The sequence below is a fragment of the Hyla sarda genome, chromosome 10, assembly GCF_029499605.1.
Source record: "Hyla sarda isolate aHylSar1 chromosome 10, aHylSar1.hap1, whole genome shotgun sequence".
NCBI classification, from domain to species: Eukaryota; Metazoa; Chordata; class Amphibia; order Anura; family Hylidae; genus Hyla; species Hyla sarda.
The window spans coordinates 45,509,746-45,526,282 of record NC_079198.1 but is presented as its reverse complement, the minus strand read 5'-3'; the positions used below and the strand labels follow the sequence as shown (position 1 = coordinate 45,526,282).

Sequence of the window (16,537 nt, the reverse complement as noted above, 5' to 3'; positions counted from 1 at the left end):
GGAGGTTCAAAGGAGCAGAGCTGTGTAACTCCCTGAACTGCTTATTACTGCACTGGGGGCCATTGCTGTGAGCTCTCTGGTAAGAAACGATACATAGCCAGGGCTGGGGACAAAGGGGGAGGAGCTAAAGTACCGCTCCGGACACATGTAGTATAAGAATTATTATACATGAATGCCTTATAGCACTGTGCACCACCGCTATCAGGGGAGGTGCTCTGAAGCTAAGCTGCTTATCCAGGTGATATTGAAGTCTTACTACTAGTAGTAAAGTTGCCGGTGTTGGACCTTCTCACATTGCACATGTCTGGAAAGCCCATGTAACATGTATTTGGTATTTATATTGAATCTATGTTTGTTCACTTGATTCCTCAGTTTTTGCATAGTCCGACCTATATATTGGAGTCCACGCTGGCACTGAATTAAATATATAATATATTCGGACTTGCAGCTAACTAACTAACTGGTTCTTGTAGCCCCATTTTTTTCATTTTTACAAGGTGTAAAAGGGGAAAAATACCCCCAAAATTTGTAGCCCAGTTTCTCTTGAGTAAGGGAATACTTTATATGTGGATGTAAAGTTTTTTGGAGGTGCACTAGAGGGCTCAGAAGGGAAGGAGCGACAATGGGCGAGAGAGAATTTAGCTGAAATGGTTTTTGGGGGACATGTCACATTTAGAAAGCCCCTATGGTGAAAGCCCCTATGGTGCAACACATGGCACACTAGTTGGGAAACTACACTCCTCAAGGAACATAACAAGGGGTACAGCGAGCCTTAACACCCCATAGGTGATTGGCGAACTTTCATTAAAGTGGGATGTCAAAATAAATAAAAAAATCACAAAAATGCAGGTGTTACGTCAATTTTTTTCTTTTTACAAGAGCTAAAAGGGGAAATTGCCACCAAAATTTGTAACCCAATTTCTCTCGAGTAAGGGAATACCTCATATGTGGATGTTATCTGTTCTGGAGGTGCACTAGAGGGCTCAGAAGGGAAGGAGCCACAATGGGCTTTTGGAGAGCGAATTTTGCTGAAATGGTTTTTGGGGGACATGTCACGTTTAGGAAGCCCCATGGTGCCAGAACAGCAAAACAAACAAAAAAACAAACACATGGCACACTATTTGGGTTTCACTAATTTCTGCTAAAGTTTGACTTGAAATAAATTTTTTATTTTTTTTTCACTAAAATGCTGGTGTTACCCGAAATGTTTCATTTTCCCAAGGGGTAATAGGAGAAAAATTCCCCCAAAATTTGTAATTCCATTCAATCTGAGTATGGAAATACCCCACATGTGAACATAAAGTACCCTGTGGGCGCACTACAGGGCTCAGAAGGAAAGGAGCACCATTGAGCTTTTGGAGAGAGAATTTGGTTGGAATGGAAGTCGGGGGCCATGTGCACTTACAAAGCCCCCACAGTGCCAGAACAGAGGAACCCCCCACATGTAACCCCAATTCAGAAACTACACCCCTCACGGAATGTAATAAAGGATGCAGTGAGCATTTACACCCCACTGGTGTTTGATGACAGATCTTTGGAACAGTGGCCTGTGCAAATCAGATACTTGTGGGGTGTAAATGCTCACTTCACCCCTTGTTACATTCCCTGAGGGGTGTAGTTTCCAAAATGGGGTCACGTGTGGGTGTACCCTGTTCTGGCACCATGGGGGCTTTGTAAACGCACATGGCCTTTAATTCCAGTCTAATTCTCTCTCCAAAAGGCCAATGGCGCTTCTTCTCTTCTGAGCATTGTAGTGCACTGCATCTTATGTCCACATTTGGGGCATTTACATACTCATATGAAATTTGGGGGGCTTTTTCTTCTTTTACTCTTTGTGGAAATGAAAAATTTGGGGTAACACTAGCATTTTAGTAAAAAAAAAAAAAAAATGTTTTCATTTTCACGTCCAACTTTGAAGGAAATCTGTCACCAGTAGAGATGAGCGAACTTACAGTAAATTTGATTCGTCACAAACTTCTCGGCTCGGCAGTTGATGACTTTTCCTGCGTAAATTAGTTCAGCCTTCAGGTGCTCCGGTGGGCTGGAAAAGGTGGATACATTCCTAGGAAAGAGTCTCCTAGGACTGTATCCACCTTTTCCAGCCCACAGGAGCACCTGAAAGCTGAACTAATTTATGCAGGAAAAGCCATCAACTGCCGAGCCGAAAAGTTCGTGACGAATCGAATTTACTGTAAGTTCGCTCATCTCTAGTCACCAGTGTTACCTGCACTAACCTGTCGGTACAGACAGGTAGTGCAGGTGAATCTGATGAAAACGGTACTTACTGTGTCCTGTTCCGTGCTGTCGTTCTTCGGTAATCTTCTCCAGGATCTTCAGCTCCGGGCCTGGAGCATGGGAGGTGCTTAGTCACATCACCGCTGCTGTTCTCTAGCAGTTCTCTTCTGGCTTGGAGCATGGGCGGAGTTTAGTGACGTCACCGCTGCTGTTCTCTAGCAGCGGGACCCAGCAGAACACAGCAGCAGTGATGTCACTAAGCTCCGCCCATGCTCCAAACTCGGCCCGGAGCTGAAGATACCGGAGAAGATTAGCGAAGAACGACTGCACGGAACGGGACAAAGTAAGTACCGTTGTCATCAATGCTACCTGCACTACCTGTTTAGTGCAGGTGACACTGGGGACACATTTCCTTTAAGGAAAACTCGTCAAACACCTGTGGGATGTTAAGGCTTACTGCACCCCTTATTTTTGCGTTTATGTCAGAACTGCAAAAATGCCACCCCTGTGCAAATCGCCAATTTAGGCCTCAAATGTACATGGTGCACTTTCATTCCTGAGCCCTGTTATGCGCATATCGGGTATTTCCATACTCAGGAGAAATTGTTGTACAAATTTTGGGGGTCATTTTTTTCCTTATACCTCTTGTGAAAATGAAGTTTTCATTTTCATAAGGGGTAAAAGGAGAAAAAGCCCCCCAAAATTTGTAACACAATTTCTCCCAAGTACGGAAATACCCCATATGTGGCCCTAAACTGTTGCCTTGAAATACGACAGGGATTTGCGTAGGGACAGCGCCCAATGCAAGCATTACACTTGCCTTTGCCACCAAAAATACTGTACGGAAGTGTTTCCCAAACAGGGGTCCTCCAGCTGTTGCAAAACTCCCGGCATGCCTGGACAGCCAGTGGCCGTCTGGCAATGCTTGGAGTCCTTGTTTTGCAACAGCTGAACAGCTTGGAGTCCTTGTTTTGGAAACAGTGATGTAGGAGGCGTTTTTCATTTTTTTTTTTGGCGTGGGGGTAACAGTGTAAGGGTGTGCATATGTAGTGTTTCACCCTTTATTTTGTGTAGTGTTTTTAGGGTACATTCACATGGGTGGGGGTTTACAGTGAGTTTCCCGCTGGGAGTTTGAGCTGTGGCGGAAAATTTGCCACAGCTCAAGCTTGCATTGAAGAACTCACTGTAAACCCCCACCCGTACATTCACATGAGTGTGGGGGGGGGGGGGAACCTCCAGATGTTGCGAAACTACAACTTCCAGCATGCACTAACAGCCAAAGGGCATGCTGGGAGTTGTAGTTATCCAACAACTAGAGGCACACAACTACAACTCGCAGCATTCCCTTTGGCTGTCCATGCATGCTAGGAGTTATAATTTTAATTTTGCCCGATCTGGAGGGCCACAGTTTAGCGACCACTGCACAGTGATCTCCAAACTGTGGCCCTGCAGATCTTGCAAAACTACAAATCCCAGCATGCCAGACACCAAACGGCTGTCTGGGCATTCTAGGAGTTGTAGTTTTGCAAGATTTAGAGGGCCACTGTTTAGGGACCACTGCATAGCGATCTCCAAACTGTGGCCCTCCAGATCTTGCAAAACTACAAATCCCAGCATGCCCAGACAGCAAACGGCAGTCTGGGCATGAGATCACTGTATAGTGATCTCCAAACTGTGACCCTCCACAGACACTCACCTGATCGCCGCCACCCTGCAACTGCGCCGCCGCCAATAGCCGCCGCCGATCACCGCCACCTCTGCCACCACGATAGTCCCCACCGCTGCCACAGCTACCACGGATCGTTCCCCCGCTCCGCCCAGACTTGGAGGGGTGGGCAGAATGGGGGAATTGACACTTGAAACCCCCGCCCCCCTAAGCTATTGGTTGGTCAGGTCTGACCGACCAATTGCAGGAGATAGGAGGAGGTGGCACCCCTGCCACCTTACTCTTATCCTTCAGTGTGATTGGTGCTGTCTCGGACAGCACTGATCACCCTTATTTTCCGAGCAATCTGGTCACCAGACCTGACCGTCCAATCACAGCGATTCCCTTAACGTGGGGGTCTCAGGATCTCCCTGGGAGATGTCACGGGATGCGTGCTGAATTATTTCAGCAGGCATCCCATTCCGATCACCACCCGGTGAGCGGCGGTGATCAGAAATACGGAGGACGTACAGGTATGCCCTCCGTCCTTAAGTACCGGGACGCGAGGGCATACCTGTATGCCCTTCTTCCCCAACAGGTTAAGGACACAAGGACAAATTTTGGCCTCAAGGACACAGCCAATTTTATTTTTGCGCTTTTGTTTTTCCCACCTCGCTTTCTAAAAATCTATATTTTTTTCAACAGACTCATGTGAGGGCATGTTTTTTTAAGCAACCAATTGTACTTTGTAATGACATAACTCATTTTACCATAATTTTTTTTTATTTATTTTTTTGTGAGGGTTTTGACGTTACACTGTACACTTTAGGGTAAAAATTACATGTTTTCTTTATTTTGTGGGTAAATATGATTAAAATGATACTCATGATTACATACTTTTTGTACTGCTTTAAAAAAAAAACGCAAACTTGTTCCTATCCTGGATTCTACACCCATGTTATGTTCTTAGCTGCATTATTATTTTCTGTTCTGTTTGTATTACATACTGTTTTATACTGCCTTTGGGCCACTTTGTTTCTGGTCTCCTAAGGCCATGGAGTCTACTGTAACTTTTTTTTGTCTATCAAACTATTGTATCTGTTTTTATTTTTCCTTGATAAAATCTTTTTGAATAAAAAAAAAAAACTTAAATGGGCACTGTCAGATACAAAACCTTTTGATATGTTGTAAAGCATTCAAAACCAATAGGTTTTGCAATTGCTTTCATTAGAAAATTTTGAGTATTTCTTACTGAAAAATTCAGTCAACCAACTTCGCCCGCTACCTGTTTGGACACATACTAGTCCTGCTATGTCCATGCATCATCACCTATGTCATGGACAAACTTCCTTGATTGACAGCTGTGAGTGCAGGGCTCACAGCTGGAGGAAAAATCCTCCCACTGTCATTCTTGTGTCCCGCTACTGTCAGTGGGAGTTGTAGTTTTGCTAATGCTAGGGGAGATGTGCGCAGACAGCATACTGAGGGAGGGGGCGGAGACCTTCACCCTTTGAGAGGAATTCAGACTAGTGAGCTAAATTAAAAGTGTAATAAAAAAATAAATAAAGGTGTAAGACACAAAAAAATTAGATGTACATGGTCAGGATTAGGTACTGAGTGATATATAAAAAAAATGTTTTTTGGTTGGATCTGATGGGTACGCTTTAAACTTTTTTCACAAAATAAGTATGTTTAACCCCTTAAGGACCAAGGGCGTACAGGTACGCCCTTGGTCCTGCTCTCCTGATATAACGCGGGGTTACTCAGTAACCCCGCGTCATATCACGGCGGGCCCAGCATCATAGTGAAGCCGGGACCCGCCTCTAATAGCGCGCAGCACCGATCGCGGCGCCGCGCGCTATTAACCCTTTAGCCGCGCACTCAGAGCTGAGCCGCGCGGCTAAAAGCGAAACCAAAAGTGGCCGGCTAGCTCAGTCGGGCTGTTCAGGATAGCCGCGGCTAATCGTGGCATCCCGAACAGCTGACAGGACAGCGGGAGGGCCCCTACCTGCCTCCTCACTGTCCGATCGCCGAAAGACTGTTCAGTGCCTGAGATCCAGGCATGAGCAGTCATGCGGCAGAATCGTTGATCACTGGTTTCTTATGAGAAGATCAGTGTGTGCAGTGATGAAGATCAGTGTGTGCAGTGTTATAGGTCCTATAACACTGCAAAAAAAAAGTGAATAAAGATCATTTAACTCCTCCCCTATTAAAAGTTTGAATCACCCCCCTTTTCCAATAAAAAAAAACAGTGTAAATAAAAATAAACATATATGGTATCACCGCGTGCGGAAATGTCCGATTTATAAAAATATATCATTAATTAAACCGCTCGGTCAATGGCGTGCGCGCAAAAAAATTCCAAAGTCCAAAATAGTGCATTTTTGGTCACTTTTTATATCATTTAAAAATGAATAAAAAGCGATAAATAAGTCCTATCAATGCAAAAATGGTACCGTTAAAAACTTCAGATCACGTCGCAAAAAATGAGCCCTCATACCACACGGAAAAATAAAAAAGTTATAGGCGTCAGAAGATGACAATTTTAAACGGATTCATTTTCCTGCATGTAGTTATGATTTTTTCCAGAAGTACGACAAAATCAAACCTATATAAGTAGGGTATTAATCGTATGGACCTACAGAATAAAGATAAGGTGTCATTTTTACCGAAAAATTTACTACGTAGAAACGGAAGCCCCAAAAAGTTACAAAACGGCGTTTTTTTTTTCCAATTTTGTCGCACAATGATTTTTTTTCCGTTTCACCGTAGATTTTTGGGCAAAATGACTGACATCATTACAAAGTAGAATTGGTGGCGCAAAAAATAAGCCATCATATGGATTTTTAGGTGCAAAATTGAAAGAGTTATGATTTTTTAAAGGCAATGAGCAAAAAACGAAAATGCAAAAACGGAAAAAAAACCTGTCCTTAAGGGGTTAAAATTGCCCTTTTTTTGACCACCTATAACTTTCAAATTATTCCGTATACATGGCTGTTTGAAGGCTCATTTTTAGCGCAGTGATCTGTATTTTTTTTTGTACCACTTTTGTGTATGTCTGAGTATTTTATTGCATTTTATAATTTATTTTTTCAAATGTGATCTGACCATAACACAGCAATTGTGGACTTTTTTGTTTACGCCATTCACCGTTCAGAAAAATTGAGATTATATTTTGATAGTTGATTTACGCATGTGGCTATATCAAATATTTAATTTTTATTTTTTTTATGCTTTTTGGGGGTAAAATGAGAAAAGGGGTGATTTATATTTTTATTGGGGGAGGGGCTTTTTCCCTTTATTTATTTATTTTTACTTTTTTTTCCCACACTTTGCATGTCTCCATATGGTACTGTTTAATAGTAGAGCTATGATTAGGCATAACACTAATCAGTATTATCGGCAATTTTCTTCTCCAGTCTGCTCGATGTCAGACCAGAGAAGAAGATGCCGGTGACAGACGGAGGCAGGATAGGGCACCTCTGTCTGCCATCTTTGCTGATCTTATCCCCATGTCCATGCCACAGGCGATCAGATCAGCCATTTAAAGCAACACATTGTAATGACATCACCCATTATACCCAAAATTCTATGGTGAAACAAAAAATATATAGTTTTGGAGAGAAATTGTAAAAAAAAAAAAAAAAAATTGGCAATTTTTTTTGGGTGGGGAGGGTGGGAGTGGGTTATTCTAAGCAGTGCACTTTTTGGTGAAAATGACACATTGGCCCTCATTTTCTAAAGTCCAACCAACTCTTTTTCTCGGTTACTGCGCCTAAATTTTAGTCCCAACGCCTGTGTGACTATTTATGCGACCGAATTTTTGTCACACAACCGACACTTTAGAAAACACTCGGAGTGTTTTTTTTTTAACTCTAAAATGGGTGTGTTTTATGCAAAAATGGATGTTTTACCGACAAAAAAAAATTAAAAAATACTCGGAGTACTTCCAAAATCACTCAAGAAAAAGTGTGAGTTTGCCTCACACAATAACCGACAGCCAAGAGGCCGAGTGAAATTCCAAAAATGGAGCGATTTCTAACAAGGGACTGTTTACCATTGTGTTTTGTGTGAAAGTAACTTGTTTTATAACCTGAAAATATTTTGTACAGTTCAACACTTTTATGAATAAAATATTGAATGCTTTTGTGATAGTTAATGTTTATATATATTTTTTTCTTTTTAACACATTTGCAATATTAGGTTTAAATCAATTTAACACCCAAGCTTATAATCAAGGATAATTGTTGTAATGTTTGAAAAATTATAACACATGAATACTTTTGATTCATGAAAACATTTTTAAACAAACAAGTCTAAACCATTTTGACTCTCACAACTAATTTCTTTAGCTCGGAACTAGTGCGACACAAAAAAATGTGCAACACAAAAACAACCGACATATGTGACAGAATAGTAAATAAGCCTGAAAAAAAGATGAGAGATATTGAAATCACTCCAGAATAAACACTCCACTCTATAGGATTACAGTGATATCCAATTTAAATATATATATATTTTAATTTATTACCTAAAAATTACATCATTTTGTAAAAATAAATTAATTTGTATGCTTAAATTACCCTTTTCTGACCCCTATAACTTTATCATTTTTCCATATACGGGGGTGTATGACACTTTTTATTTGTGCCGTGATCTGTAGTTTTTATTGTGCCCATTTTTGTTTTAAGTGGACTTTTTGATCACTTTTTATTAATTTCTTTCTGGTATATGCCAAAGGCTATATTCATTTCTTTCTGGTATATGGCAAAGGCATGCTAGGAGTTGTAGTTTTGCAACAGCTGGAGACACACTGTTTGGAAAAAACTGCCATGGGGAATATTATTTGCAATTTTGTGATTGCAGACACTGATCAATGTTATACCATAGCACAGCATTGGTCAGTGTTATCGGCACTTGTCTGCATTATTGGTGCACCTATCGGAGGAGCCGTAGGCAGAGAACCTCCGCCCGTCTTTTCAGCTCATCTGAACCCTGCAGGTTTTCCTGCGGGTGTCTTGATCAGCTCCACTGAGCTATCGCCATGTGTTTTCAGCATTTTAGACCCCACAATCAAACTTTGATAATCGCAACATTTTGTGAAGGGAGAAATCATTATATCGAAATCCGCAATTATCGCGCTTCGATTGTGATTGCTATAAATCATGCAGCCCTAATCTACAATATTTAAAACATTATTGCAAATGACAGTGGCCCATAGAGGACTATTATAAGCAATCTCTTGCTTGGTATTACTGTTTAATGCATAGCAACTGTCTTTAGCTTTAGATGGATAATTGGCATTAATTATGGCGTTTACATAGCTGATGTCTGCCATTAGCTGTGAATCCAGGCTACTGATAGAAGCTGGTTCTCACAGTCTATGAAGTGAGCACTGCTCCTGCAGTTCCTGTTGCACAAAGTACTAGGGCTCGAGGAAATACATTTACTTTTATTGTCATGACAGAGTTAATCATGCAAAAAGGTAATCAGTCATCTGTATCTTTTTTTTTTTCATGTTCATCTGTTTATTACTGTATATAATTGTCTCTTGTAGATATGACACCAAAATTAAAGACAAAGTTACAAAAGAAAAAGAAAGTGAAGAAGTCAAAAGATGAAACAGGTACAGAGACTTATGTATGGCATTATATTCTGGATACACCTTTATAATAATAATAATTATTATTTTTTTTTTTTTATAATAAAGTGTGTTTGGACATACCTTTATTTGTTGGCTAATAAACACACCCTTTATACATGTAAAGGATGGTGTCTGAATTGTCATTTAGTGTTAAAAACGGGTTGTTCAAGTTCAATATTCTGTCGTAAATCTATTCATTATTCATGCACATGTCTATGTTACCAGACACAAAAGACCAAGGGGAGACTTATCAAAACCAGTGTAGACAAAAAGTGGTGCAGTTGCCCATAGCAACCAATCAGCTTGCGTCTTTTGTTTTTTACAGACCTCTTTTAAAATGAAAGAAGCTTCACTCTTCCTCTACACAAGTTTTGATAAATCTCGCCCCAGGGAGGTATGGAAATATAAGGCTATGTTCACACGGCAGAATTTCTGCATAGGGGTACTCTTGTGGAAAACTTTTTTTTTTTAAATCAACTGGTGCCAGAAAGTTAAACAGATTTGTAAATTACTTCTGTTAAAAAAACATGACCCTTCCAGTACTTATTAGCTTCTGAATACTACAGAGGAAATGATTTTCTTTTTTGAACACCGAGCTCTCTGCTGACATCATGACCACAGTGCTCTCTGCTGACATCTTTGTCCATTTTAAGAACTGTCCAGAGTAGGATAAAATCCCCAGAGCAAACATATGCTGCTCTGGACAGTTCCTAAAATGGACAGAGATGTCAACAGAGAACACTGTGGTCATAATGTCAGCAGAGAGCACTGTGTTCCAAAAAGAAACCATTTCCCCTTAGATCAAATTACAATATGTAGATGTGTGACCATGTCTGTTTCTTCTACCTGAATTCACATTGTGTTTTCTATCCCCTCCTTTTTTTTGTTTTAACATGTGTCTACACTCTGCCACACCCCCTCAGCCCAACCCTATATAAGTAGTAGTTAGCTACACAAGGGCCTTTACTTTCCTAGCAGCCTCCCAGTCTGACTGGGAGCGCATGGTAAGTGAGCTTTTACATCCTGTTCACACTGGTGTGGTGCTGCACGGTGTCCGTTGCTGCCGTGGCGCTGTGTCTGTGGGGAGGTGCGGCCCATGGACTGGTTTTAGTGGCATTGCGGCCGCTCTGCCAGTGGATCGTTCCTCCTGTGGGCACTGGTGTCGCGGTGGTGGTGGTTGCCGCCCAGTGCTACTCCATTTTATGCTAGGGACGTTAGGGACCCACTCTAATTAGGTGGCCTGGACGTGGCGAGTGGGCTTGTACGTTTTGATCAAAATGTATACTAACAACCTGTTGGTTTTTGAATTTATGCTGAGAAGCAATTAGATCAAATTACAATATATAGATGTGCGACCATGTCTGTTTCTTCTACCTTAATTTACAAATCTGTTTAACTTTCTGGCACCAGTTGATATAAAAAAAAAGTTTTCCACAGGAAATTCACATTGTGTTTTCTATCCCCCTCCTTTTTTTTTTGTTTTTACATGTGTCTGCACTCTGTCCCACCCCCTCATCCCAACCCTATATAAGTAGTAGTTAGCTACACAATTGCCTTTTCTTTCCTAGCAGCCTCCCAGTGTGACTGGGAGCGCATGGTAAGTGAGCTTTTACACCCTGTTCACACTGGTGTGGTGACGTGTCTGTGGGGAGGTGCAGCCCATGGACTGTTTGAGTGGCATTGGGGCCGCTCTGCCAGAGGGTCGCTCCCCCTGTAGGCACTGGTGTTGCGGCGGTGGTGGTTGCCGCCCAGTGCTGCGCCATTTTATGCTAGGGACGTTAGGGACCCACTCTAATTAGGTGGCCTTGACGTGGTGAGTGGGCTTGTACCTTTTAAATCAAAATGTATACTAACAACCTGTTAGTTTTTGAATTTATGCTGAGAACAATTAGATCAAATTACAATATGTAGATGTGCGACCATGTCTGTTTCTTCTACCTTAATTTACAAATCTGTTTAACTTTCTGGCACCAGTTGATATAAAAAAATAAATAAATAAATAAAAAAAAAAAGTTTTTCACGGGAGTACCACTTTAAAGTGGCCAGAATTCAGCATTCAAGCATATGCAAAATCTCCAAACTAATTCCGCATGATTTCATAGTACACTTAATAAAAAGGATTTTTTCAATACAAAAAGTTTGCATGAAATCTGCACACATTTTGTGTGAATTTCAAATTTGAGGAGAAAATCAAGCCCTATTGACTTCGATTGGATTCCGCAGCCAAATTCCACAAACATATAAGACATGTCTTATATTTTTGCAAAATGCAGAATTTTCCCTGCGGAACATCCCCAGCGAAAATTCGGCTTTGTGACTGGGACTGCGGAATCCCATTGAAGTGAATTGGCTTTAAAAACATGCAGAATTTCCATGAAAATTTCACTGCAGAAATCCATACGGAAATTCTGCTGTGTGAACATAGCCTTAGATGTATAGAAAAATTAACCTTTCTTGTTTATTAAATAAGGACAAGTGTGAAAGTGTCCCTATAGTGAGTTTAAAATTACAGTGCTCTATAACTCATTGATATGCACTTCGAATCTAAAATTAGTTTGTATATCTATGATTTTTTACACTACAGCCCCTTTGCATTTACTTCCAGGCATACTCTGCAAGGGAGAAGAGGCTTTTTGGTTGACTTTAAAAGCAGACAAAGGAAGCGAGTCTGTGTGAGCTTGCAAGTTCCTGTCTTCCTACTAAGTGCGTGTCTGAAAACCAAGTGGGAATTAAGATTAACTCCTTTACTCATTTTCCTGTTTTGACCTTAACCCCTTAAGGTCTCCACCCATTTGGGCCTTAACCCCTTAACGACCACGGATGTAAAGGTTTGTCCTGGCTTGGCGGTACTTAGCGCACCAGGACGTACATTTACGCGAGCATCGGAGCGCTGCTTGTGTCATACACAGCAGGTTCCGGCTGCTATCAGCAGCCGGGTACCCGCCGGCAATGGCCGACATCCGCGATCGTGCGGATGTCCGCCATTAACCCCTCAGATGCCGTGATCAGTACTAATCACGGCATCTGCGGCAACGCGCATGTTAAAATAGATGATCGGATGGCCCGCGATCCGATCATCTGTAATGGCGTATGGAGGTCCCCTCATCTCGCTCCGTCCATCTCCCGGCGTCTCCTGCTCTGGTCTGAGATCGAGCAGACCAGAGCAGGAGATAGCCGATAATACTGATCAGTGTTATGTCCTATGCATAGCACTGAATAGTATTAGCAATCAAATGATTGCTATAGATAGTCCCCTATGGGGACATAAAAAGTGTTAAAAAAAAGTTTAAAAATTTAAAAATAAAAAGTAAATAAAAAGTAAAAAATCCCCTCCCTCAATAAAAATGAAAATTGTCAGTTTTTCCCATTTTACCCCCAAAAAGTGTAATATTTTTTTTTAATAAACATATTTGGTATCGCCGCGTGCGTAAATGTCCGATCTATCAAAATATAATGTTAATGATCCCGTATGGTGAACCCCGTAAAGTAAAAAATAAAAAATTAATCAAAAATGCAGCTTTTTTGTCACATTTTATTCCCATTTTAATAAAAAAAAATCTAAAAGTTTTATATATGCAAATGTGGTATCAATAAAAGTACAGATGACGGCAAATGTGCCCTCATACCGCCCTATATACGAAAAAATGAAAAAAGTTATACCGTATATACTCGAGTATAAGCCGAGTTTTTCAGCACGATTTTTCGTGCTGAAAACACCCCCCTCGGCTTATACTCGAGTGAACTCCCCCACCCGCAGTGGTCTTCAACCTGCGGACCTCCAGAGGTTTCAAAACTACAACTCCCAGCAAGCCCGGGCAGCCATCGGCTGTCCGGGCTTGCTGGGAGTTGTAGTTTTGAAACCTCCGGAGGTCCGCAGGTTGAAGACCACTGCGGCCTTCAACATCATCCAGCCCCCTCTCACCCCCTTTAGTTCTGAGTACTCACCTCCGCTCGGCGCTGGTCCGGTGCTGCAGGACTGTCCGGAGAGGAGGTCGTCCGGTGGGATACTGGTTTCGGGCTGCTATCTTCACCGGGGAGGCCTCTTCTCCGCGCTTCGGGCCCGGCCTCAGAATAGTCACGTTGCCGTGACAACGACGCAGAGGTGCGTTCATTGCCAACGTACTTCTGCGTCATTGTCAAGGCAACGCCTCTATTCCGGGCCGGAAGCGCGGAGAAGAGGCGCCCCCGGTGAAGATAGCAGCCCGGACCACCTCCTCACCGGACCACCTCCTCTCCGGACAGCCCTGCAGGACCGGACCAGCGCCGAGCGGAGGTGAGTACTCAGAACTAAAGGGGGTGAGAGGGGGGCTGGATGATGTTGAAGGCCGCAGTGGTCTTCAACCTGCGGACCTCCGGAGGTTTCAAAACTACAACTCCCAGCAAGCCCGGACAGCCGATGGCTGCCCGGGCTTGCTGGGAGTTGTAGTTTTGAAACCTCTGGAGGTCCGCAGGTTGAAGACCACTGGGGGCGAATGATGAGAAGAGGATGATGAAGGGGGGGGTGTGGGGATGATGAAGGGGGGTGGGGATGATGAAGGGGGGGGTGTGGGATGATTACAAGGGGATGATGAAGGGGGGATGTGTGGGATGATAAGGGGATGATGAAAAGGGGATGTGCGGGATGATAAGGGGATGATGAAGGGGGGATGTGTGGGATGATGACAAGGGGATGATGAAGGGGGGATGTGTGGGATGATAAGGGGATGATGAAGGGGGGATGTGTGGGATGATGACAAGGGGATGATGATGAGGATGTTAATGACGGGTCTGGATGATGACAGGGGGGGATGAGGTATTTCCCACCCTAGGCTTATACTCGAGTCAATAACTTTTCCTGGGATTTTGGGTTGAAATTAGGGGTCTCGGCTTATACTCGGGTCGGCTTATACTCGATTATATACGGTAGGTGGTCAAAATAGGGCAATTTTAGATTACTGATTTTGTACAAAAAGTTTTTTTTTTAAGCGGTACAAAAATATAAAAGTATCTAGCCATGAGTATCATTTTAATTGTGTTGACCCACAGAATAAAGAACACATGTCATTTCCACCGTTAAGTGTATAGTGTGAAAACGAAACCCTCCAAAATGTGCAAAATTGTTGTTTTCATTTAAATTTCCTCCCTAAAAAAACTTTTTTTTTATGTTCACTGTCCATTTTATGGTAAAATGAGAAGTTTCATTACAAAGTACAATTGGTCACGCAAAAAACAAGCCCTTATATGGGTCTGTAGATGGAAATATAAAAGAGTTAGGCTAGGTTTCCACTTGTTTTTTTTCTGGCAGTTTTTGGAAAACTGCCACTGCAGTTTTTGAGCCAAAGCCAGAAGTGTATTCAAAAGGAATAGAACATATAAAGGAAGGACTTAGACTTCTCCTCCCTTTCGGATCCACTTCTGACTTTGGCTCAAAAACTGCAGTGGCAGTTTTCCAAAAACTGCCAGAAAAAAAACCAAGTGGAAACCTAGCCTTATGGATTTTAGAAGGCGAGGAGGAAAAAACAAATGCAAAAATAAAATTGGCCTGGTCCTTAAGGTGAAAATGAGATGAACAACAACTTTTAGGGGTGCTCCCCCAAAGGGGTTAACCCTAAAACTAGAAATCCCCTCTATTTAAAACTTCAATATTTATTGTTTCATTTAAAATAAATCAATGGGGAACAAATTATGTGTTTAGAGTGAATTAAAAACACAACCGTTGCTCAGCTGATTAGAACTATGCCAAATTGGGGGGCGGATGGCTAGCAATGCATTTTAAACAGCGACCATTAATCCAGCGTTTACATCAATACATATGCAAATCCACAGCTAAAAGCTACAATGAGAGTGGAAGTCCACACACTAGTGGAAGCATAGTTCTAATCAGCTGAGCAACGGTTGTGTTTTTAATTAACTCTAAACACATAATTTGTTCCCCATTGATTTATTTTAAGTGATACAATAACATGTTGAAGTTTTAAATAGAGGGTATTTCTAGTTTTAGGGTTAACCCCTTTGGGGGAGCACCCCTAAAAGTTGTTGTTCATATTGTTTGCCCTGAAATCCTTGGGGGATTTCTTGTTGATCTTAAGGTGAAAATGGGCTTGGTCCTTAAGGGGTTAAAGGGGTACTTTGGTGGAAAACATTATTTTTTTCTAAAGCAACTGGTGTCAGAAATTTAAACATATTTGTAAATTGTTGTAAATATGCTCCAGAGGAAGTTGTGTAGTTCTTGCCTGTCTGACCACAGTGCTCTCTGCCGACACCTCTGTCCATGTCAGGAACTGTCCAGAGCAGGATAGGTTTGCTATGGGGATTTGCTCCTCTTCTGGACAGTTCCTAAAATGGACAGAAGTGTCGGCAGAGAGCACTGTGGTCAGACAGAAAGGAAATTCAAAAAGAAAATAATTTCCTCTGTCGTATACAGCAGCTGATAAGTACTGGAAGGATTAGGATTTTTTAATAGAAGTCATTTACAAATCTACTTAACTTTCTGGCACTAGTTGATAAAAAAAAAATGTTTTCCAGTGGAGTACCCCTTTAACCCCTTAAGGACCCATGACGAACGCGTCCGTCATGAGTCCCGGTCCTGCGATATAACGCGGGGTCACACGGCGACCCCGCATCATATCGCGGCGGGCCCGGCATCATAGTGAAGCCGGGACCCACCGCTAATAGCGCGCGGCACCGATCGCGGTGCCGCACGCTATTAACCCTTTAGTCGCGCACTCAAGGCTGAGCTGCGCGGCTAAAGAAGAAAGTGAAAGTGCCCGGCTAGCTCAGGGAGCTGTTCGGGGTCGCCATGGCGTAATCGCGGCATCCTGAACAGCTGTAGCACAGGAGGAGTTCTTCTTACCTTCTCCTGCGCTGTCCAATTGCCGAATGAATGCTTCAAGCCTGAGATCCAGGCTTGAGCAATCAATCGCCGAAAGCACTGATTGATCCATTCCTATGGAGAGGCATCAATCAGTGAAGATCAGTTAATGCAATGTTAAAGTCTCCTATAGGAGCTATAATAATGCATAAGAAAAGTGTAA

General features: G+C 42.3%; 1 protein-coding gene across 4 annotated transcripts in view; it reads left to right on the top strand.

Moving 5' to 3' along the window:
- The window catches only part of LOC130294586 (coiled-coil domain-containing protein 153-like), a 524,168-nt gene that overhangs the window by 156,594 nt on the left and 351,037 nt on the right, over positions 1-16,537 (top strand). For all 4 annotated transcript variants that reach the window (XM_056544647.1, XM_056544648.1, XM_056544645.1 and 1 more), the window contains exon 2: positions 9,438-9,506. In XM_056544647.1, the coding sequence (XP_056400622.1) occupies positions 9,438-9,506 (69 nt within the window). The remainder of the gene's footprint in view (positions 1-9,437; positions 9,507-16,537) is intronic.